Here is a 25,338-nt window from a genome sequence, read left to right as displayed (position 1 = left end):
AGAAAATTTCCAATAAGCACTGAATTTCAAAGGAATACTGAAAAGTCCTAAAATGGAAGGTTAGTGGAGGTCATTTTTTTTCTTTTAAATTCCCAGTAAACTTATCTTAGGACAGCACTTCTACAAACTTTATTTCTCACCTATCAAAACCATGTGTGAGTACTCCTTGCCTTTAAAAAGAAAAGACAACAACCTATGAGATTCATGGAGTCACCATGAGTTGACAGCCTGAAGGCACATAAACATGCTTCTCCCCTCCCTTCAATGAGCTCATGGTGACATACATAGTTTTCTTTCTGACCATTTTATTCTCGCAGCAATTCTCTGTGTTGGGTTGAGAAGTGAACCAGAGGTTGAAAATCACACAGTGACTGCATGTCTCCATGGAGCCTAGCAGCTCTGTTTAACAAGTCTTCATCTAAGACATGAGACCCTACACCAGCTCTCTTTAGTAACTCTTATAATCCAGTGGGCCCTCCCCTTACGTGAGGGATCTGTTCCGGATCCCCCTGCGTAAGGGGAAATCCACATATGCTTGTGCCCCATTGGAAACAATGGGGCACATGTGTGCAGCTGTGCGGGTGCCATTGCTTCTATCATTGTATGGCTTCCGCGTAAGCCGGAAGCCGCATATAGTGCACCCACGTATGGTGTAGGCGCACTGTATATTGTTTGCTTTTGGGGGAACCAGTCAGGCACAGTTTAGAATACTGGCTAACAATGTAAAATATGGAAAGGGATCTTGCACCACCCTTGAAACTAACTGAGTGAAAGACATTGTAGCATAAAATTTCATAGATTATCACACACTCCCATCCTTATCAGGCAAAGATTATCACATGACGTCACGTTTATCCTGTCATTACCCCATCCTTCTCCCATTAGTGAAGTGGAATGCCATTAATACAAAATGACATGGCCATTCCACTTCACTGACGGAAGGAGGACGGGATAAGCTCATCGTCTTTCAAGGCAATTGCGCAGTAAGGATGGGAGTGATCCGTTTCGCTCCTGTCCTTTTCGTCTATGTGATAATCTCCATAGACTTGCTCAGATGCATGGAGAGCTACAATATAACGTCTTTCGCTCACTTAGCCTCAACGATGCTACAAGATCCCTTTGCATACTGATATTCCAGACTAACATGGCAATGTCTCTGATTTCTAAGACATGTAATACAAGAAGAAAAAAGATGAGGGGGGAAATGAACATAAGCAAATGTAAGTGCCAATTTTTAAAGCACATTCATGCATAGGGAAGCATCATGAGATGGCCAACAGGCAAGGCCACACTGCCAGCCCTCTTTCCTAGTCATCAGGGTACCCCATTTCCCAGGTGGCACAAGGGTGGAAATTTTTCCTTCCAACGTAACTGGTGGTAAGGCTGAGGGTTTTGTTGTTGTTTTGCTGAGGGAGATATAACCTCTGTTCCAAATCCCCTAGAATTAAATTTCTAAAATTGCTTATTAAATAAGTAGTGTGGGCCAGTAGACCAGTATAGAGGAAATGGAGTTGAAACATGTGAGATGGTCAGAGTGAATTCAAAATTCCAGCTGTGGCTGAATGATTCCTGTTGGCATTTGGCAACAGCTAGGCAACAGCTAGGGTTATCTCTAGTCTTATGGTTACAAAAAAGAATTATGTTCCTGTTACAAAGATTAGTGGCTATCTGGGACACAGTTCACTTCACAGTACCGTGGCCTATGGAAGAATGTAATGCATTTGTGTTTGTTTGCCTTTTCTGCTAAAAATTCAAGCTGACCCATTGAAATGTCATGTTGACCAGGCTAGACTGGGCAGGATTTGTTGAGCTGCAGAAGTGCAGCAGTGAGGAAAAGAGGCCAGGGGACACAGCTTAAAATGTTCTTGGAAGACTATACCTTCTATTGTTTTCTTACCTAGGATGATGGCAACCATCACCAAGAAGCCAACCGAAGCAAGGTTGAAAACAGAGAAGTTTCTCAACCAAGTGGTATTTTACTATTTATATCAATGTCACCAGTCTTTATAGTTTTCAGTTAAATCCTGTAGTTTAGTCAGAAATGAAGAACTTCCAACTGTTCATTTTAAGTCGGCCAGCAAGATGACTCTTTGATAGGCTCAAGTAGATGCCAGTCCTCCAGCTGGCAGTGCAACAGTGGGATAGTAAAGAATAACCAGTTATTTCGCATGGGAAAAAAGATAGTGAAATGGCCTTTCTCCCCCCCCAACATCACTGGCTCTTGAATAACATGAGAACAATTTCTATCCACCTAGAATCATTAATGTCTGAAAAGTGACTTCTGGTTCTAGTTGCTCTCTTTTACCAATTATACTGTACACCTAATTTAACGGTTCTTTGGAAAAACATACAGAATTAACCTGCAGGTTGACTCATGTCACCTGGGGAAGGTGGAACTCTGCTCTGCGCCCCACAACAAACTCCAACTCCCAGAATTCCATAGCCTTGAGCCAGGCCAGTTGAAGCAGTGCCAAACTGGGTTATTTCTACACTGTGTAAGCAGCCTAAATATGCTAGAAGCAGGCTCTCACCATGGATTGGAAAGGTCACCCACTCATTCCGATACTCATAGTGTTGAATGAGTATTCCAATACCCATTGGAACAGGCAGCTACCTATTCCAATAACCATAGTGTTGAAGTACTTATGAGTAGTACGTGCCAGTGGTTGGTGTGTGAGAGAACCCCCTCCAAGAACAGGGATGGATTATGAGCCTCACAAAGAAATCCCATCAAATGGAGACATATATGCTCAACATACTTTAAAAAAATCTTTTCTACATTTAATTCTAAAGCTCATTTTTGTGTTTGATTTGAACAGGCAAGTGCAAAGCCACGGCAACTCAAATCCACTGTACTTAAACCCAGTGGTGCAACCATGTAAAGTCATCTGATATCAAGTTGTGCATGGCAAAAGCTGGATTAAGCTTAGTGATGTATTTGTTATGTATCGCTTTCAAATCAATAAAGAATGAGACGGAACAACTTTTTTTTAGTCTATTTCATTTAATTTGCTTTGTAAATCAAACATTGTATTATGAGGTCCAGACAGAAATCAACAGATTGGATTTTATTTGCTAGAAATATATTTTCAGGAAAAAAATCATTAAAAGAATATTTTTAAAATGTTTTTAATATGTTGTTGTGTGCCTTCAAGTCATTTCCGACTTATGGTGACCCTAATATACTACTAATAATAATTCATTATATATTTTTTTAAAAACAGTAGTGTCATAGGAGCCTTCCTATGACCTCAAGTTGGCCCCCAAATTATTCTTAATAGCTGGCACCCTTTAGGCCTCAAGAAAAATCCTAGCTCCATCACCAGGGTTGGTAGCAAACAAGCTGCTTTCTTCCACTGCTAATCCTTGGGCCTTCTTGGCATAGAAAGCCTCTTTCACATTTGCTAGGAATCTCTCCAGTTTCTCCATAGGAACCATTGACACGGTGCAGCCACCCCATCCTGCCCCGGTGAGGCGTGAACCAACTGCTCCCGATTGCCTAGAAGAAGCAAAACAAGTGAATAGTCTTTGGAAGTCATAAGTCAAAGACATGGGCAACTGTTCATGTGCAACCAGGGGATACTGGGAATAAATAGATTGGGTTTCCTTTCATTTACAAAAGCTTAAAATGGCAACAGGGGGATGGAGGAAGTTTGGTCCAACCCTGAAGGGCTTCCCATCTAGCCACCAATGCATGCTACAGATCACCATCACAATTTCTTCTTCTCTTCCTCTCTGCTGGACAAGCCAACATAACAATTGCCTCACAACAATGTTCCCCCTGCCGTTGCACAACATTCCAGTGTTATGGAATGCCACCTCAACATTAGGAGTTACTTCCAGACATTAAGATCAGTTCGACAGTGGAACACTCTTCCTTGGCGTGTAGTGGAGTCTCCTTCATTAGAGGTCTTTAAACAGAGGCTGAATGGCCATCTGTCGGGGATGCTTTGATTGAGAGTTCCTACATGGCAGGGGGTTTGACTTGATGGTCCTTGTGGTCTCTTTCAACTCTATGGTTGCAATGTCCATCAATATGCTCACAATACACACAAACCCGGATCACGGAAGGCCCAAGAACCTAAAAGAGTTTGGAGCTACAGAATTGATCCCAAGCTTTCGCTCTTGTTAATGAGGAAAAGGAACAGCTGCAAGAGCAACAGTGTCAGCCTACAGAGAATATCCAGATGACCTGGGAAGAATCTGCACATCAAGTATTCCCTGTCAAACCTAAGAGGAGACAAGTTGTGGTGGTTGAGGACTCTTTGCTCAGAGGAACAAAAACAACAACCTGCAAGTCTGACATGAGGACTCGCAAGGTGTGCTGTCCCTCTGGAGCCAAAATTCATGATGTAATAGAGAGGCTGACAAGATTGGTCAAATCCACTGACTGTTACTCCTTCGTTTTGGTTCATGTGGGAACAAATAACATTATGAGGCACAGCTTTCAGAACATCACAAAGGATTATGAGGATATGGATAGGAAACTGAAGGATCTTAGCGCAAGGGTTGTAATTTCATCTCTCCTCCCTGTTGAAGCACATGGCTCAAGAAGGTAGAGAACAGTAGTTGAGGTGAACAACTGGCTCTGCAAATGGTGCCACCAAGAACGATTTGGCTTCTTGTACTTTATGGTATGCTTTTTCACAAAGATGCTCTTTTGGCTAGGGATGGAGTGATTGGTTTTCCTGCTTGGGCGGGGATGGATTCAATGGCATCTGTGGCCTCTTCCAACTCCTCTATGATTCTACGATCTACATTTGCCATCAAAAAACACAAATGATGTTTGCCCAATCAAGAGTTCTACTTCCAAACAGGAACGGTGCTTGTTCATATAATGGTTTCATTGTTATATAAAGATGTTAAAGGTGTTTGGGTGATTGCTACCATTTGGGGCTATTATTCAGTATAGGCTCATGAAAACTAGAGGTTCACAGCTATTGTAAGGTATAGTCCACGTATTAGTCTTTGGATGTACCAGACTACAGAAATGAGTCCCCAACCAGGGCAAGAAGGCTCCCTCTTCCAATACACTGTGTCCTTTGCATCCAACAGTTCAGAATCCAATTCCAATTTAAACCTGTATGAATTCTTACTCAGTTAGTACAGTGCAACTGAGATCAGAAACTAGCATCATTTTAAGATACCGTGTTTATTTTTTTAAAAAAATCCTTATCCTGCAGCTTTTAACAAATAATGTACAAAACTACAGTTGTTGAAAGTCTAAAACAAGAGTTTTTTTCAAGTCTGACTGATTTGTGGTTAAACATTTTGGCATTGTAATCCCTCAGCCTTATGGATCTTTTAAAAACATTTCAGTAGAGACTCTTTTAACAAAACCAAAATATCCATAGAAAGCTCCAAAATGTTGGGGCATGCAGATTTTGCTTCACGGTTTAAACTCCTCTAAGAGCCAAGAATCCAATAGTCCTAAGTAATGGCACAGCATACTGTTTTAAACCTGTATATAGCAGCTGGCTATAATTGAGTATAAAAGCCATTTAATGTATTCAATTCCTGCCCATTACCATAAACTTATCAACATTTTTGTCAATCAGATTTCTTAATCTGCGATAGGCATTTTAATGGCCAGAAGTTAAAAACAAAAGCAAAACAAAAACCTTCAGAAATCAATCTGGAATACAATTATTGCTTAAATAAGGAAGTGGGCTCTAGTTTACAAAAGCGCATTCTACCAACCTCTCTCTTTCAGTTAGTCTCAAAGGTGCTCAAAGATCCCTTTGGATAATGCTTAAATACAATATTTCCTGTGTGAGATAAGGGGAAACTGAATGAACAAGTAGTTGGTTGTATGCAACATAAATCTCTCAGGCCAAATTTTAGTGGGAAACATAAGTGAGAAACAAATTTGAGACAACTTAGGTAAACATCAGGTTTGATCTGTCATGCAGTTAGTATGGAGGCCAAAACTGAAATCACTTTTATTACAGTGAAAGCTTAATGACACATTTTCATCTCAGTGCTTAATCACATCCATTAGTTTCTGTGTTGCCGCGTTTAAGCGTTAAGGGACAAACTGCTCATGGCATTAGTCATGATGTTCACCTCTGAGTGTAGGACTCCCTCCTGTAGCCTTGATCTGGGTTGTGATGTTAGCATGGGGCCTTAACTTGCCTGCAAAGGTCCCAATCTGAATTGAGGAGATGCCATTGGCTATGGAGGGGATGGGTTCTGCACTGAAGGGCCAATCACTCAACATTATGTGATGTCTAATCTCCTATATAGCAGAAATGCTATCCGTTCTGGCCAATTTTTCTTTTTATACAATCCCCATTAAACAAGACACACAACTTTCTTCAGCACTTTCTTCAGCCATTACACCAATCTATGGTTCTCAATTACAATAATTCAGAACCCAAATCATACTTGGAACATCCCATGTACAGGGAAACCATAATTTAGTGTTGCTTGTATTCTTTCATTTTCTTTCTGCTCAGCCCATCTATTTTGATGGCTCCTAGTTCTTCACTAACTGAACAACAGCTATGCTCTGTTAAGGTTTTATACAAATCCTAGCTGTCTCAAACCAAGATTTTAAAAAAACACTTTAAACAAGTTTCTGATTCCAGTTTGTTGACTGATGACAAAACATTGGGCAATCAAGTTTTGCAACAAACCATAATGGAACTTCTTTAAGTCAGTGGTTTGGCCCAAAGTATGTATGGGTTATATCTATAGAGGAAAAACACTGAATAAACCAAACGTAAGAGGTACATTCATGGTACTATCTTCCTGAATATTAGTAATTTTCACAGGGACATTATGATGGAAGGAACTCAGTTGTGGAGTAGCTGAGTTGGGATAATGGGCCAATACAAGCAGCATCAGATTTGCTGAATACACATTGTGCTTCACAATGGATGCATTTTGTCTTTTTCAAATGCTCTTCCATATTCACTATCACAGAGTGACAAACAAAGTACATGTCAATGTGAAAGAGTTGCAGTGCATTTCCTAACCAAACACATGAAACTTCATCTAGCCTGAATATGAGATTTGTTGAATGACTCTCCTATGTGGATTTTATTAAATGACCACATACTTGCAGATATAATTAACAAATGTTTAGGTCATAGAATCATAGAGCTGGAAGGGACCCAAAGCACCATTCAGTCCAAATTCTGTTACTGTAGGATACACCATTAAAACACTCCTGGAAGATGGACATCCAACTTCTGTTTGACACCTCCAACAAAGGAGAGTGCACCACATTCCAATGGATGCTGGCCATGAAAGCCTTCAACTTCACATTTCTATATGGAGTTAGTTGCTGGTAGTTCCTCCCCCAATCACGTCAATGGCTCAGTAGAAGCCCCTCTCCCTCAAGAAAAGCACATGGTTGAAAGCAAACCAAAGTCCCTAAGCCCCCCCCCCCTTTAAAATAACAGTGAAGAAGTAAGACATCACCCCACCCTTCAAACACAGCTCCCAGTTCACCTTCTGCTATTTACAAGAGAATGAATCTAAAGGACAGAGGCAGCAGTTAGTTGCTGGTAGCAATTCCCCCAGTCAGGTCACTGGCTCAGCAGAAGCCCCATCGCCTCAGGCCATGTGCTTAGGAAGAGCACATGGCCAAAAGCAAACAAAATCTCACAACAACCCCCTTTTAAAAAGTGAAAAATGATGACCCCTCAAACACAGGTGCCAACTCGCCTTCTGCTCTCTACTCTGAGACTGATGGTGATGATGATGGTGGTGATTGTTTTAATAGAATGTGCTGTGTTTTCACTGTTTGTAAAAACATACCTGAAAGCAATCCAAATTAATAACAGCCCACCTGCCAATGTGGAGCCCCCCTACCTTAAAAACTATTCTTGGAGCCCTATGCAGAAACTATCATTCATTGCACAATTATGCACATTTGAATTCCATTGACTTTTGTCCATTCTAACCATATGGTACTATAAATGTACTTAACTATGCTCTGAATTGTGGTTTTCATACCAAGATTGCAATCCTTGCAGAATTCTTAGGCATCACCGCTACAGAATCAACATTTGCTCTGCACCGTATAATGCAATCTGTATGGAAGGTTGGTTGAAGGCCATAACTGTGTCTGAAATGGAGATGTCTAAGCTTTATACTGCTGTATCAGGTATCCCTGCTCTTGCAGAGATACTGAAATAATTATCTCTTCCACCAACTTTGCCAGCATTTCATGTCTAGAACCCCCTCAGGCCTCATACTCCTTCAACATTTCCTAAGAAGGGGTAATAACCTTCACTTAGCTACTTAGCACACCAAACCACCAATGCTTCCTGCCAAGCACTTGTGGCATGACAACCATACTATATGGCCATACTGAAATAATTTAGATTCTTCTTAAGAGTGCTGGATTTCAAACTAGCCCAAGTCAGCATCAGGATATCAGTGCACAAAATTGTTATCAATTAACTCTGCACAGTTACATGTGGTTATGCGAGACTGCAGATGTCATAGAGTCATTCTATTTTTGTATTAATGAAATGCAGCAACCAGTTTTCTTTTATTTATGGGAAATGCTCCATGAAAAATGAAGTTGAGTTTCCCTCATTTGAAATCATAGAATCACATAATGCAGCTCTTTCAGCCTCCTATCAAGAGCCTCATAATCCCTTATGATATTCTGAAGGCTGTGCCTAGCAGTATCATTGGTTCCCACATGAACCAAAAGGAAGGGGTAAGGATCAGTAGGCTTGACAAGTCTTGTCAGACTCACTGTCACATCATAATTTTTTGCCCTAGGGAGACGACACACCTCCAGAGACATAATGTCAGGCCCAATAATGATTGATTCTGTAGGCCACAAACCACTGTTTTTGAGGAGGTGTGTAGTTGTTGTGGAGGACTCCTTGCTGAGGGAGTCTCTTGCCCAGAAGAATATCATGGTCAATGATATTGGAAGCTGCTGAGAGGTCCAGCACCCCAATGCCACTGCTGTCATCCCATCTCACAGCAGCAAAGGCTAACTGGAAAAGGACAATATCAGAGCAGTGAATATGATGAGTTCATGGCACACTTTATTTGGGAAAGGACCGCAGCTCAGTGATAAGACTGAAGCTTTGCACGGAAAAGGTCAGCAAACCAGTCCCCAGTATCTCTTTTAAAAGATCACATGGTAGGTAATGGAAAAGACCATTCTACTTGATACCCTAGAGACCCACCACAAATCAGCATAGTCAATACTATGCATGATGAATAAACAGTCTGACCTCATACAGGGCTGCTTCTCTTACTAATTATTTAATTTATTTCTAACATTAACTCCAGTAGTTCTGCTATTCCCCCCCCCCCCCTGTAATATTTTTAGACGAATATTATGCTAAGAACCTGACAATCACTCTGACAGGATGTAACTAATGTAGGATAATCGTGTACATAAAATACCATCATACTTCCTAACTATGTTAAGGGGTGTGTTGTGTGATCTAGGTGCATATTAAATGCTCCAGGAAACTTGGTTTCGCTCATATTTTATTTTTAATAGCCCATCTCCATTTTATAATGGAGCTGTGACCATGGGCAGAATGCTGCCCATTTTATAATGTGCTGCTGGAATTCTCAGAACGTTCTTCCCCACCCATCTCTTCTGTAGTTCTAAACACTACTGAAAAAGTGGTTCCAGAGGGTTGTTGGAGCCTCTAGGACTAATGTAGAGGATGGCAACGAATTTCAGGTGGGATCATATTCCTTATAGTTCTGCTGGATTCTGTCATTTCACCAGCAGAAGTCCACCATTGCCCAGGATAAATAAATTGGACTTCACTAAGGAATACTGTAATGTCCAATGGAAATAATATGATCACATATTACTTCCCAAGGGCATTCGTTTTGATGATAAGAGATAAGACTACTTTACAATACCTCACTGGTGGTATATTTTATCTTCAAAACCAATTGAAATAAATTTCATTTTCCACAGCTTTGCAAACTTACAGACAGATGTCCACCAGCTGATCCAGTTCAGGACAGCTGCACTCGTATAAGTCTCTGCAGCTGGCGTGGCTTTCGTTCATTAAGTCTCCCAACAACCGGACGGCATTATCAGGTGCCTCCACACATATTTCCTTGAACTTCAGTACTCTGGCAGCTTCACTGTACACATGCTTAGCACGCTGGTATAACTTAAAGGTCGTCACTGGATTTGGAAAGAAAAGAAAAATGCAAAATGTAGAAGGAAATCTATACATTTAATGCTATCAAATGTGACTGTGTAGCTTTTGGAGAAACTTTGTGAGAAAGATGATAGCAGTTCTAATGTCTACTTCTTTTCTCATTTCCTTTGGTCATGTTAGCACTAGTAAAAAATAAATACATTCCAGTCCAGCACAGGAATGTAAGAAGCATGGTTTCTCCTTACTCCAATCGAATCTCCCCATGTGTTGAAGTTCACATTAGCATTTGTATCATTTTAAAATGGAGCTGTGATTTTAATCGTTCTCGGGGGTTTTTAAACTGTCAATCAAATGATGTGCATCTACGTCACACTGTTTGGCCACCCCATCCCACCCCATTCAGTCTTGGAAGATGGCAATGGCAAGCCCCCCAGAACATCCCTTAGCAAGAAACCCCAGGATAGGTTAGTCTTGGGGGGAGTTACTCTTTCAGGCATATAATACTATAATAATATAATCTCTCAGCAATATAATATGTGTGTGAGAGCTTTAGTTTGCACCAACTTGGGAGCAGAGTCTGTTGTGGTTTTATTTCTTGGGAAAGAGGGAAAAATGACTCCTAACCCATAGCCCCACTGATAGGCTTGTTTTTAATATCAAGCAAATCATGCTCACCTTTGTCATACTGATGACTTGAGTATTTAAAAGTGTTGTCTACTGTGGCCATGCAATAGCAAATATGTGCATAAGCTGTCACATTTTATTTTTAAAAACAAAACACTATGTAATGATGTGCCCAGGAGAACCCCCTCCTTGGCTTTGGTGAGCTCTGGGAATCAGACATCGGTGCAGGTAAGGGGACTAAATCACTGGCAGAAGAGGGGAAAAAGCTGGGCTGTGCTTTAAAGAAACCACTTTCTAAAGTGCAGGAAGTTTGAATCCACTGCATTTCTGCTTTTTTCACTCCCACAGCCAAGTGCCAAGAGGGAAAAACAGTGGCACTTAGCTGGCAGGGAAAGAGCAAAGGGGTGGGCATGATCTACCTCCTGCATGTTAACCTCTCCCTCCTGGATGCCCCAAATGGGATTGGGAGCAAGTTCCCATTGGAGGCATCCTGCTAAAACCTGGTGTTTTGGAAAAGAAGCAGGGGACAACTCAATTTAAGATAAAACCAGGTTAAGGGGGATTTGCACCACACACACCCCCCCCTGAATCTGAGTTGGGAAAAACCGGCACAAGTGTGAACTACCCCCTTTTAAACCGGTTTGCAAACCGGTTTGTAACATAGTGTGAATGGCCCCTTAGCTTGTGTCCAGGTGATGGATTTCTTGTAGGCTGGCCATTGCAGGAATACAGTGTTGTACTAGACAGGCCAAAGGTGTACCCTATCTCTTATGTTTTTCTTACCTTCATCATGCATTTGGAAAAAATTACTTCTTGGGATTACAACAAGAGTGGCCACATTGTCTGGCGGGGGATGAGTTTAAGATGCTGTTGTCCAAGCTCTGAGTATGTTCATCAGAGACTCAGCCGAGATGCCAAATGGAGATCTTAGCTAATTTACAGGATCTTCCTGCCCCTGGTTCTTGAAACTTAGTCCTATAGAATCATGAGTTTAGTATAAATCTCTAACTTGCTTTTCTTAGAAAGAAAATTAATCAGTTTCCACTACAATGAACAAAGCACATCATGTACTGCCATTGCTACCTCTCAATTCCAGTTGGTTTGAACTGGAATAATACTAGTTCACCATATAACTTTGGGGAAACCCTCTCTCATCAAGACTGAAGTATAACAAAGAGGAAACAACTATGACGAGCAAAACAATTTCCCTTTAGAGAAGCTAGGATTATTTGGCTTGATATGAAACGTAACTGTTGTTAATGAGAATAGACCCAATACGACAGTTGGCTAAATATATTTTGGAATATGATCAAACCGCATAACAATGAGAAAACAACACTTGAACAAAATGACTACCCCTGTGGAAATGACTCGCCTGGACAGTCACTGAACAATGGAAAGTATTTACACAATCTACAACTTTCCACATCTATTTAGGAGTACATTTTGTCCTCACGTTTATGACTAGATTTCAGATATTTCTGCACAGCACAATGCACAATGGCACTGCTGAGCGGTTGGTAGAGGTAAGCACAGAAGACAGGTTTCCTTCTGAAGGCACTGTTTTACTGCCGGGGAGTTTTAAAATGTGCATTTGTTTAGGACACATCTATAGTTGCGTGAGAGTTTGCCATCACTCACACACTCTTGTAAATCACCACTGAACAGTAGTAACCCAAAGAATGAACTGAAAACATGTCTGGTTTCAATTTGGAGGCAAACATCTTGCCAAAGGCTGTGATTGATTCAGAGACCACCCTTCGGTAAAGCAACGCTTCACTGGCCAGATTACCTTAAAGCACTTTGTGGTTCTCTTAAGCTCATCACGTTACATATTGGCAGTGAGGATCATCGTTTTCATTCCAGCCTGCCAGCCAGATGCTGAGAAGTCATGTTCTGAACAACACTGTCATGTAGGAGAAGGTTCTACAACCTCCTCATTTGGTTTTGCCTCTAATCTAGGCTATTCCTTTCAAAACAATTATTACATCTAAAATGACAGAAAACAGGGTTGCATTGTTGTTCTCGTAGTCTCTTCTTAAAGCAACTCTTTGCCAAGGAAATGCAAGTTGAGAAATGCTGTAACTTAATTCAAGGGATAGTTTGCTAGCAATGGCCCATTTTTTTTAGAAAGCTGCAAATCACCACAGATAGATTCTGGTAATGGTTAATAATTTGATAGATATCATTACTGTCATTACAGAGTTATATAATTTTAGGTCATGTCTTTTACACTGTGTAGACATTACCATCACTACCGCAAAAGGTAACAGGAGCAGACAAGGAAGGGCAAACCATAGATTTGCTTTCAAATTGCTTTCTCAGTGGGGGAGATTTTAAAAAAATATAGAGAGAGAGTTTCAGCGGAATAAACTATTTCAGTTGTTACTCAGAATTTATTGCAAGGAATAAATAAGATTTAAAGCAAAATTCAAATGCTTTCTTGTGAACCTATTTGGCGTTAACGTGCAAAAAGAGCAGGGGATTTTAAGAAACATTTGCTGTTGACATTTTTCACAATAACCTGTTACAGGGTCTGAAATACGGGGGAGAAGATGTCACTCCCTGGTCCCCTCTCCGTATTGCCTCTGTACTTCATTGACTCCACCTGGTCCGATAAAAACTGTTTAAATCCATCTATCTGTACAAAACCTTTCTAGATATTCTTGTGCTGCTCTGTGCCACCCGATATGCAACCATTCACACAGAGGTTCCAAATAAGCTACTCCTGTAGCAGCTCAAAGAGTACAGTCTGACCTTTTGGAAATAAAACATGTAGATCTGAGACCCGTGTTTGAGAACAATGCCCTCTACTCTAATATTAGAATGTTTATTTTTGCTTCAATGCCAGCATTTTTATGGCGTGTCCCTAAAATAGAACACTAACCTCAACACTATTCTTTACAAAATAAAACTGCCTAAAATAAATTGTCTCAGTTTACAGGATAATGCAGCCAGGCGAAATTTCGGGGATTATCATGTACAAGCCTCCCTCTGAGACTGCTGTTGAAAGAACATAAGAACCATGTTGGTTTAGACCAATGACCCATCTAATCCATCATTCTGCTCACTGATGCCAATGGAAAACCTGAGCTTGAGTACAATCATACCCCGAAATGGACCAGGCCTGAGCAATATGTGTCTCTTTGAAGAAAACCTCACTGGCTAATGTATTATGAAGTATTATGAAGTCCAAAACAAGAAGGATCTGTTGTACTTTTACGTTTGTAAATATTTAATAAACATTAATATTAAAAAAGAAAACACAATTAAAAATAGCATTAAAAACAAGTTAACAGCATTAAAAGATGCCAATACTGAAATAAAATGAAAACGCTACACACACACACCCCAGCATTATTTGCCAAAAGGATGGTGTACAAGATGTTAGATGGCCATTTGTTGGGGGTGCTTTGATATTTGATTGCATATTCTTGCATGGCTGAGGATTGGATAAATACACTTTTAATTCATTTATATTTTATTTATTAAAATGTTCCGCCATGAAACCAGCAGTGAGGGGGTGGATTGGCCTCTCCCCCTTTTCCCTTATTAATTTGGGATGGTTCCAATACAGACAAATTTATGAAAGAACCATAATGGGTTTTAAAACTTTTGGAGTTGGGGACAACCCCCCCCCCCCCCGAATTAGAGGAAATATTATGTGGGGACAAGGGGGAAAAATAGGGCCACTCTATAAATTTATATTTAGTATTGAGATGGAGGAAGAGGTAATTGAAGACACAATGTTTTACATGGGCAAAATATGTAGGGCACCCAATCCAAATGGCGCAATGGGTGGTTGCATGTCCAACAGCTTCACAAATCTACTGTTTTGACATTTATTTTTATTCTGTTTTTAGTATTCCTCTGGGTTTACTTTTTTGTAAGTTGCTCTGATTGTCTCAACAGCAGCATGTAAAAAGTGAATTACTGTTGCCCCACATTTGTTTTGAAACCTCCACTCCTTTGACAGGGCAATGCTAATTTATGACTGTTGCTGTTAACTGCCCTCAATTCTGCCCAGATTCATGGCAACTCTGTGGATGAGACATCTCCAAGCCCCTCTTGCCTCCATGGCTCTGCTCAGGTCCTGCAGATTCAAACCTCCCTGATTGAGTCTAGCTATCATGCATGTAGTCTTCCCCTCTTTTTACTGCCTTCTATCTTCCTAGCATTCTCATGATGTGGCCAAAATATGACAGCTTCAGCGAAAAAGACCTAGGGGATTTAGAGACCACGGGCTAAACATAAGTGAGCAATGTGATGTGACAGCTAAGAAAAGCAATGCAATTCTATAGTAGCTTAGCAATAGCAGCTTCATTTATATACCACTTCATACCACCTAAGCAGTCTCTAAGCGGTTTACAACTCTAAGCTAATTGCCCCCAACAAGCTGGGTACTCATTTTAGCAACCTTGGAAGGATGCAAGGCAGAGTCACCCCTGAGCCCCTGGCTGGGATTGAACTCACAACCTTCTGGTTTGTGAGTGAGTAGCTGCAGTATAGACATTCAACCAACCAGAGAAGGGTGACCAAAATGGTGAAAAGTCTTGAAACCATGTCCTATGAGGTGCGGCTTAGGGAAGCATGTATGTTTAGCCTGGAGAAGAGAAGGTTAAGGGATGACATGATAGCCATGTTTAAATATTTAAAGGGCTATCATATTGAGGATGAAGCAAGCTTGTTTTCTGCTGCTCCAGAGACTAGGATATGAAGCAATAGATTAAAGCTACAGGAAGAGAGATTCCTAAACATTAGGATGAACTTCCTGACAGTAAAAGCTGTTTGACAGCAGAACACACTGTTTCAGAAAGTGATGGAGTCTCCTTCTTTGGAGGTTTTGAAACACAGATTGGATGGCCATCTGCTGGGAGTGCTTTGACTGTGTATCCCTGCATAGTAGGAGATTGGACTGGATGGCCTTCAGGATCTCTCCCAGCTCTTGGATTCTATGATTCTATTAATGTGTAATTAGCATGATATGAACTGGATTAAAATCCCCACTCACCCATAGGTTTCACTTGAGGAAATCACAATCTCTCAACCTATTCTATGCCTCTGAGCTTCAGGGTAAACAATATATTTTATATATTATTAGATAAAAACGTAACACAAATTCAGTGTTACAAGAGAACAATCAGTAGGAATCCTATCCTTTTTGTTTGCCTCCAGTTTGTTAGAATCTCACAAATGATTTTAACTGCACTGCAATAATGTTAGTGTTTTAGAGACAACTTGATCAGAAACATTATTTCAGTATCTGTTTCTTAAAAAGAAAACAAAGAACTAAAATCTTTTTAAAAATCTCTTCTTTTTGACCAGTTACATGTCATTCCCATAACAGTATGCAACAAAATATAATTTTAAAACACTGAAAAAAACATACCAAAGAAAGACAGAAATCTTTTTGTTCAGACTCGTTTAGCATTCCAAAACCAAGCAGAGGACTGTACTAACAATAGATTCTGATTTTTATTTTCTTATTTCTTTGAAGCCAACAAGAATCTGCAACTTAGTTTTGTCTTGCACCAATGAAAACAAAAGGATCACTCTGTGACCCATTTTTTGTTGGACTTATCACACAAAATCACACTCACGCCACATTTTAAGAGAGATTCTGCTTCAGTAAACATCTGCAAACACTAGATGGGATAACATTTTCCTTTAGGTTTTATATATGTATACAGTCTTTGTGATGCAGGCAAGGGAGAGACAAAGTAACTGGAATTATTTCCAATACAATCCTGTACAGTCCTGGTATATATATGAATAAATACATTCACTTTGCCACAACCCATCACCCAACTCAGTTCGTAAGAGCAGCCAATTACTGAATATACTTATGTACATGTATAAGTCTAGAAATGTAGGTTAAAAATTGACCCAAAAAAACCTGAATTGACTTATCCAGGGGTCAATGCAAGTACTGTACTTTAAATAATTCATTCACACACACACACAAAACCATCTCCTGTTGAAAGGCAAGAGTTTAATCTACCCTGGAAGCACTGACCCCTTTCTACTCTCTCACCCATCCAGCCTTTAGTATAAGAACAAATAGTTATGTCTGCTGGAATTTTGTAAGTTTGTTGGCATTGTTTTCCTTTGCTTTGTGTTTTACATCCTTCATTACATGCCCCTAAGTTTTACCCCCAACTTATACATGGATCATACCAAAATCCATAATTTTAGCCCCCAAACCTGGCATTGATTTATACATGAGGTCGACTTATAGTCGAATATATACAGTAATTGCTGAACAGTTGTGCCTGTTCTTCCCTGCTGTCTATAACTCCCAGAACAGTTCTGTGGTGTCATTTTCAGATCTCTCATCATAACCCACCAAGTATGTGGGGCTCCATATATTTTTGGATGGCAACTCATCTTATCCTTCACTATGGCTACGCAGATAGAGTTCTAGTCCAACAGCATGTGGACCTGGTGGGAGTTGTAGCCCAACAACATCTGGAGGGACACCCTCTTCCCTCTATTCTTTCCCTCACTGATGACATTTAAATTGGATGGTCTCTAGGGAAAGGAACTTGTCCTCCCAAAACTGATGGTGCTACTCATGAGGATAATATTAATGAAATAGTAAATAATTCTAAGAATAATCTAAGCTTGTTCCTTGGATTCACTTATGAGAGGAAGAAGCATCAGACCTTTCAAACTGGGCAGCTCCCCAGTTACAGACTGCAGCAACACTAGGAAAAGTGGAAGTTACGGGGTCTTCACATTGGAGCTGAGCAGCAGGCACACCGGAGAAAACAACCTCACTATATTTTTACATGACTGAAAGTTCAATACCTAAGGGCCATTGTGCAGAGATCTTAGCAGCACAGCCAACTGAGTTATGGACTTCATCAACCTGGTGGCAGCTAGTTTGGTCAGGACACAGACACTAGATGACACCAACTAAAGGCCAAGGGACTTCCAGAAGAAAGCTATTGTGTTTCCATCAGCTTTTCGCCTCAGCTTGCATAATACATATGATCTCCACAACAGAAATATGGATGAATTTATCTCCTTTGAGCTGCCTTCTCAGTCCTAGAGTACATATTTCATATGTAGACGGTTCCAGGTTCAAGCCCAAGAACAATGTTGTCTTTAAAAAAAGTATCAGGGAATATTAGGTAACAGGTAATAGGGCATGTTTTTGGCATGTTCCTGCTACTGAATCTTTTTTGGAGGAGCAGCTGGCATTCTCCAAGCCAAACATCACACATGGGCAGCCCACAATGCAGAACTCTGAGGCAGATAAAGGGGGTCCCGGGCCCTCACAGGAGATGGCAATTGAACATTTCCCCTAAGACAGAGGTGGGCAACTGTCAGAAGGTAAGGGGCCCTTAAAATAGTCCCAAGTCACTACAAAAAGGAGCCAGGATTTTAAGAGGCCTTGGAGCAGCTACCAGCCACTTTGGGGGTGTGCGTCATTTGAACGCCATGCCCCCACAGCAGTTGGAAGCTGTCTTATTTGGCCCGTGTGTTTTGGGCCTGAGGTATATCTACATCATAATACCTAAGGCCCTTTTGGCAATCATACTAGCACTTCTTCCCTTCCCTAGCTATAAAAATGTACCAGTAATAAGAAATAATGATTTGCTGCCTTTTCATGGCAGCAAAAATCGGCTGTCTGGGGCAGGCATCTAATGATTGTGCTGGCCCTACTGGCGAGTAAGAGAGCAAGCTTTGATTCAATTGACCTCTCATGGTTTTTTAGGACTAGAGAAGCAATCAGACAGTATTTAATTCATAAAACGTATTCTAAATATGATACCCGGTTTTGTGGAGGCAGAGGGGAGAGAAATCATTTTGGAAGTATTGGCAATTCTGCAAGATATCTGTGGTTACCACTGTAGACACATACTGAAAATTGCTATAGCTGAACAGAAAATCAAGACCCTCACATAATACAAGATTCTGATCTCAATTATATGGGCCAACAGAGCTCAGAATTTGGCTCCTACATCAGGTGCTCAAAACAATGCAGAAATTTCTTTGTCTCCTTACACATATTTAGTAGTAAAACTCACTGCCATGAAAGGAGTGGGGGTGGTGAGTCTGGGTTTCAAACAGACACACAGTCAGCTTGCTAGAAAAGTTCCACGTGTGCATACAAACAGCTGTATGTTGTTGGCCAATTTAATAACGGGCAGAAATACTTCGGAGTATATCGCAAGCAAATGGGTGTGTATTAAATTCACTTCCTAAATCAAAAAGTTACCCAAATGGAAAAAAATGATCAAGATCAAAATAGCCTCCATGTATTTCAAAGGAGAGAATTTAGAACACATGCTAGATGTCCCACTGAACAAGCTGCCTTTAGAGAGAGAGAAAAAACCCAAAAAACTGAGGTGTGCAAGTTTGAAGTTGCTTTGATCATACTTCTACCATGTCAGAACTAAAAAAATATTTGCCCTGTTGGCACTGTCCTATAAAGATAGCTGAAGGAGTTTTATGAATTTAGTTAATACCTGCCGTATCGCAGAGACTCAAATGTCAGCTATATAATAACCTAATTTTATCTCAGGTTTGCTTCATGAGCAACATAATTATTTACCATTCCTATCCACATTAAAAATTACAGGAAATCTTGTTGCTGTTATTGTAGTTGTTGCGTACCTTCAAGTCATTTCCGGTATATGGTGATTTGTTCAGAGTGGGTTTGCCATTGCCTTCCCCTGAGGTTGAGAGCATGTTATTTGTCCAAGATCACACAGTGAGTTTCATGGCTGAATGGGAAATTGAACCCTGGTTTCCAGAGTCATAGTCTCACACTCAAACCATAATGCCATACTGGCTCCACATGCTTTCAAATCAACTCTGACTTATGGTGACTCTATCACAGAATTGTCTTGGAGAGATTTATTCAGAGGAGCTTTGCCACTGCCTCCCTTTAACACTGTGAAAGTGTGACTTGCCCAGGATCACCCAGTGGGTTTTCATGGTTGTGGGGATTCAAACTATGGCATCCTAGACTAGCATTCAAACCTCTACACCGTGCTGGTTCACCAATCTTCTTGGTAAATTACAATTATCCATGAAGATTTTTCTTTTGATAGAAAGCATCATCCCCAAAATGGTTTCTCTGTGTTCAAATATGACGATTCCCTGTAAATCTCTTGAAGATCAACCACTGTATGTAGAAATTTTAAGTTTATGTCACATGTTACTAAGCAGACTGAGAAGACAGCTTTGGGTAAGTGACTTTCACTCAAGCCACCCAGCCAGTATCATGATTGAGATGTTTTTTACAGTTTTGCCTCCGTTGTCTGAACCCAACACTCTACCTACTTCCAATTTTCCACTGGATATTTTTAGAGGAATGCTTCAGGGCCCTGTTACTCATTTGAAGCAGTGGTTAGCAAATACACTGAGCAGAATGTCAATCAAGAACAAGCATAGTCATAACTTGAGCTAGCTGAAAGCTCCAGACCGAGGAGATATTTTGGGAGAAGGACGGAGATAGGAAAGAACATCAGCAAGAGAGGCAGGCTGGAATAGGTAGGCCACTTAGTGACTAGACTGTGGCTGCTGCCACACTGCAGAATTAATAGTCTGACACCACTTTAACCGCCAATGCTCAACATTATGGAATTTTGGGATTTGTAGTTTGTTGTGGCACTAGAGCTCTCTCACAGAGAAGACTAAATCTCTCACAAAACTACAAAATCCAGAATTCCACAGCACTGAGCCATAGCAGTTAAAGCGGTGTCAAACTGCATTAATTCTGAAAATGCAGCTTATCTGGTGCTGAGCTAGATATCTGAATGCAATTAAAATAAGATATATTTTTAATCTTCAGCGTAGATAGTTATTAGCACATTGGTGCTTTGAGCTCCAATTTTAATGATGTCTACACTTCCATTTAGAAAGAACACAACACACTGGTTAATTGAATCTTTATAGAAAGGATGTATCAGCACTGCAGAAATAATCCAGTTTGACACCACTTTAACTCTCATGGCTCAACGCTATGGAATTCTGGGAATTGCAATTTTGTGAGACATTTAGCCTTCTCTGTCAGAGTGCTCTGGTGCCACAACAAACTACAAATCGCAGGATTCTATAGGATGGAGTTCTAACAGTTGGTGTTAACTTGGATTATTTCTGCAACCCAAAGACTCCAAAAGAAGCTGTATTTGAAGCTATGTGGCATGTCACTCTCTCTCTCTCTCTTGCATTTACAATCAATTTCCTTTAATAATCTGAACTATTTCACCACTACCACTTCAGTATTCACTTACCAACTTGTGTGTTCTGGCTGAGGATCTCAGTGCAAAGCTCTTTCAGGCTAATTCCTAGGTTTTCTCCAATTTCCTCTATGCTGTAAGGCTCAGGATGAAACACCTCATCGACCACATCAAGCATTTCCTCTAAGCTTAGTTTGAGCTTGATCTGTACATCCTGGAGCTTTTCTGTCGTTTTCCAGTCTAGCCTCCTGGATTTTGCTAAAAGCTGCAACAACAAGCAATGCTTACACATTTTTGTGCGTGAAATCAGCCCAGTGTATTTAATTAAACCAAGGAAATCTAGAAACTACTTTTCATTAAAAGAACTCAGAGAGCATTAAAAATGCAAACTTTTTTGCACATGCTATATGACAGCAAGATGAAGTTATGTAAATATTGGCAAAGACAAACTCCATGTTCATGGGAATGGTATATTAAACTTTGGGATCTTGCAAAATTTTATAAAATTACTTCTTGAATGAATCTGAAACAAGAAAAACTACATGTGAATAAATCTGAAGGTAGCCTTTTGTAGCTCGTTGGTAATTACAGTGAACAATCCCTTCCTCCTGTTGTGATTTCTAAATCAAAATCTGTATTGTATTGTGTTTTTCATCTAATGCATTTATATATCTAATATTTATAATTTCATTTTTACATGCATCTTTTGAATAAAAATATTGGCTAGTTTTTGTTGTTCTTTGTTCCTGTTTCTTCCTTAATATTGTGAGTATTTTAAAGTAACAGTTTCTGCTCATATAATATTATCTTAAACAATATTTATAATGCCCTGGGACTGGAAAGCTGAAAGATAGCACACTTGAATTGCTGAGGAGACCAAGGTCTCTCTTCCTCCCAGGAAGGCCATCAGAGCAGGGAAAGACCACAGCCTTCCAGTGAAACTTCCTTGACCAGTCAGAGACTAGTGTTATGTGCAGATAGTTCCATCAAAGATTCAAAACACTGCTTATGTTCATATATATAGTGAGCCTGTGAGGCTACTTTTAGTGGTCTGACATAATGTAAGACATGTTCAGGCAATAGTAAGAATAATTTCTGCATAGCTTGAGCCGTAACACCCCTCTTTGTAGCTGAGAGACAGATTCAGTCAATTACTTCATGTCCCAGAATGAGGGATTGTTACTGCTGCCCTCTCCCCCTTATTCAGGCAACATGGCATTATGCGCAAACACATCTAAACTATTGGGACAAAAAACTGATGAATTTGTGCATTCTGCTTGGGATAACCTTACTCTTTTGCAAAATGTAATGAGGGAAGCAGGAAAAGTAGGCTAAAAGAATTGAAGTACAGAGGTATGAGACTTCTATTAAAAACAAAACCCTGATGAGAGATAAAAATCAAATTTGTGTAGGTGTTCCAGTAATGAGACGGGCATAAAAAAGAACAATGGAAGAGACACTATCAACAGTGCTTAATTTCTAAACAAATAGAAACCAGCCCTCACACCTGGTTTAAAGTTACACTCAACTAGCTTGGATTACAGACACATGGGAATTCATTGTGGTTATTCAGTGGCAATGAAAAACTGTACATAGTCAAAGGCATTTAGTGGCACTGAAAATATGGTGCTATGTCTTGTTGATCCCTGGGTCATATTAAATCATGGCTGTGGTTCAAGGCCTGCTAGGCCAGTGTTGTTGTGGTTACATTACTTAAAGAGAAGGGTGCAAAATACTATGAGTGACGAAAAGTTTCACTGCAAATGTCCTAAAGGGCTTTTGTGTTTGTTTGTTTCGGGTTTTTTTTTAATTATGACTGTTTCTTAAGGAGAAACATATTCCTAACCACAACTGCATCTAAATGGAGGAGCCTTTTTGTCAGGGTAAATTTTAATAGGCGTTTCAAGTCTTTTTCAAGGAAAGTATGCAGTCAGCTCCCTGTCCCAGATTACGCTGATAAAGTGTGTTCAGCTTTCCTATAAAGTAGCCCAACCGGGTCGTCACACTTCATATATCCAGACATATGGTACTGTGGCCTTTGTAAGCTGCCAGTAAGCAGCCTGGTGGAAACAAGAGAGAGGCTATGTAAGAAATTGCAGAACAGCAATAGGCTGGGAAGATCTTCAGAACTAAGCATTAGAAAGAGAAACCATTGGGATAATTTCTACCTGTCATCCAAAGGGATAATTTTTCTTATCTGAATAGCTTTCCAATTCTGTTCTAGGGAATTGCAGGGTTCTGTGGAAGCTTACTAAAGGTTTCTCAACTGAATTATCAGAAATTGTGGAGAGGATTCCAAGAAGATCATTCTGTCAGTTTTACCGTTGGGTATGTTCTACAGCAAACTTCTTGTTTCTTCAGACTGATAATGAGGGGGGAAAGGCCGCATCACTCTCTAGGAACCATGTCTTAGAAAACACCCCAAAATCCTTTGCTATGCACAAAGATTCACCTTCAGGAGGTATTCAAGGGAGACACATTGAACCAATCCCTTCTGGTCCCTACAAGTCACAGAATCATAGGCCTGTTACACACTGCCAAAATAAAGCTGCTTCTAGTATCTTTGGAGGTATGCTATTTAAATGATGCATGCATCCTAAGAATCCGGAAGCTGCACCAAAGCTGCCTAGGAATGGAGTGTGGCTTTGGCACAACCTCCAGACTCTTAGGACCCATGCATCATTTAAATAGCATACCTCCAAAGAGACCCAAAGCAGCTTTATTTTGGCAGTCTGTAATAGGCCATAGAATCGTAGAGTTGGAAGAGACCACAAGGGCCATACAGTCCAGCCCCATTCTGCCATGCAGGAACTCTCAATCAAAGCATGCCCGACAGATGGCCATGCAGCCTCTGTTTAAAGACCTCCAAGGAAGTCAGTCTCATGTCGCACAAGATTTTTATTTTACTACATTTTAGCAGAATTTTAATAAAGGTGGAAAATGTTGGTAAGGAAGAGAACTATATTAAAGTAGCTGCTCTGCCTCTATGACATTGTACTGTCTTTTCCCAACTTTATGTCTCTGCTCAAGTATTTAAAAAATGAACTACTTTTGGTGCCATCTAGTGACTTTCAAGGTTTATTTCTTGATTTCTTCAACCAAAATTAATCTACTCACTCAAGGTCTGCTGCCATACACACCAGAGGGTTAAATACAGCTTTACTTCCAGCTAAACTAGGCCCATTTGATGAAAAAGTCATGTTACTCACTGTTTATGTAAATCTTGTTGATTTCAATGGCTCTACTATAGTGTGGCAGAAAATTAGATTTAGCCTGAAAATATTTTCATGTACTAATATTTACACAGCACATTTTTAGAGAGTAATTATATTGCCAGCAGAATGTTTATAGTGCTCTTAATGACAACTGAAGAGTAATTAAGCAGAGAGCCAGTGGGGTATAATGGTTAACATTTTATGCCAAACTCTGGTAGAAGTCAGTTTGGCTCTCCCAGCTGTAGGAAATCCATTGAATGGGTTTATTAAATTAATTTCTGCTAATCACCCTTTGCTGTTTCTACCATGACTTACTTCACATGCAACTAGAAGAATGACAAACAATGGGACTCAAAAATCATAAATTACAGCTTCACTGAACAGCTAATATGTATCCATTATTTTGTCTTTAAAAACTATGGGTAAATAATGAACCTTTATGAGATAGCATTCTGAGCTTCTACACTGGAGGTCATAGGATTTGTGCCGGTATTAGAACACAATTGCTACCCTGCATAAGCTATGGTGTCGTTTATTGCAAAGTAGGTGTCCACATAACACAAAATCCTGTGGACTTCTGTAGATTAAAAGACACAGACAGAGACTCATGGGAAAGCAAGGTGGGCTCAGGTTATCCCTGGAGAAGAGAGGTGTATTAAGTACAGCCCTTTAGATGCTGTTGGACTGCAACTCCCATAAAATCTAGCCATCAACACTAATGCTGGAACTTGCAATGCTGGATGATAATCTTGCTGGGAGATCTGCCACAGCAAAGATAACAGAGTTTGGTAAAGCTCTGGAGGCACTCAAGTTTGAGTTTTCTATCAGTTTGCTGTTAGTAACTGGGGGCAAATAAAAATCAATTAAAGCTGAATCGACCAAAGAAGCTGATGACCAGAAGTTTGGAAGGAAAGAACCAGAACCAGAATTTTTCTGAGGAAAAGTGAGATAAAAATAAATGTGTTTGCACTTGGGGCTCTATTAAGAAATAGTAAAGTCCCCTGATTGCACTGCTGTTAGTAACAGTGACTCTAAGGCAAGGCATTTCCTGGCTGTTAATAATCAGATGGTTGAAGAGTCTACAGTCTCTTCCAGCTACTTCTTTGCTGCCAAGATATGTTCTCTTTTTCTGGCTCTTCTGCCTCAATAGCATAGTTGCAATACTGGGCAGTTAATGGAATGCATAGG

The 25,338-nt window shown here is 40.2% G+C and overlaps 2 protein-coding genes across 5 annotated transcripts in view; one reads left to right on the top strand and one right to left on the bottom strand.

The window, feature by feature from the left end:
- Window positions 1–2,997, top strand: part of FAM227B (family with sequence similarity 227 member B) — a 100,427-nt gene extending 97,430 nt beyond the window's left edge. For all 3 annotated transcript variants that reach the window (XM_089538967.1, XM_089538966.1, XM_089538968.1), the window contains exons 16-17: window positions 1,902–1,971; window positions 2,820–2,997. In XM_089538967.1, the coding sequence (XP_089395093.1) occupies window positions 1,902–1,971; window positions 2,820–2,882 (133 nt within the window). In that variant the 3' untranslated portion in view covers window positions 2,883–2,997. The remainder of the gene's footprint in view (window positions 1–1,901; window positions 1,972–2,819) is intronic.
- A 2-nt stretch (window positions 2,998–2,999) lies between these two features.
- Window positions 3,000–25,338, bottom strand: part of LOC149307339 (N-acetylgalactosamine kinase-like) — a 47,652-nt gene continuing 25,313 nt past the window's right edge. For both annotated transcript variants that reach the window (XM_089538970.1, XM_089538971.1), the window contains exons 8-10: window positions 20,990–21,200; window positions 9,937–10,138; window positions 3,000–3,499 (exon numbers count right to left, since the gene is read on the bottom strand). In XM_089538970.1, the coding sequence (XP_089395096.1) occupies window positions 3,292–3,499; window positions 9,937–10,138; window positions 20,990–21,200 (621 nt within the window). In that variant the 3' untranslated portion in view covers window positions 3,000–3,291. The remainder of the gene's footprint in view (window positions 3,500–9,936; window positions 10,139–20,989; window positions 21,201–25,338) is intronic.

Source organism: Sceloporus occidentalis, unplaced genomic scaffold, assembly GCF_023333645.1.
Source record: "Sceloporus occidentalis isolate IW3139 unplaced genomic scaffold, rSceOcc1.0.p SCAF_9, whole genome shotgun sequence".
Classification (NCBI taxonomy): domain Eukaryota; kingdom Metazoa; phylum Chordata; class Lepidosauria; order Squamata; family Phrynosomatidae; genus Sceloporus; species Sceloporus occidentalis.
The sequence above is the reverse complement of the archived record's forward strand: the minus strand, read 5'-3'. Positions and strand labels throughout refer to the sequence as shown.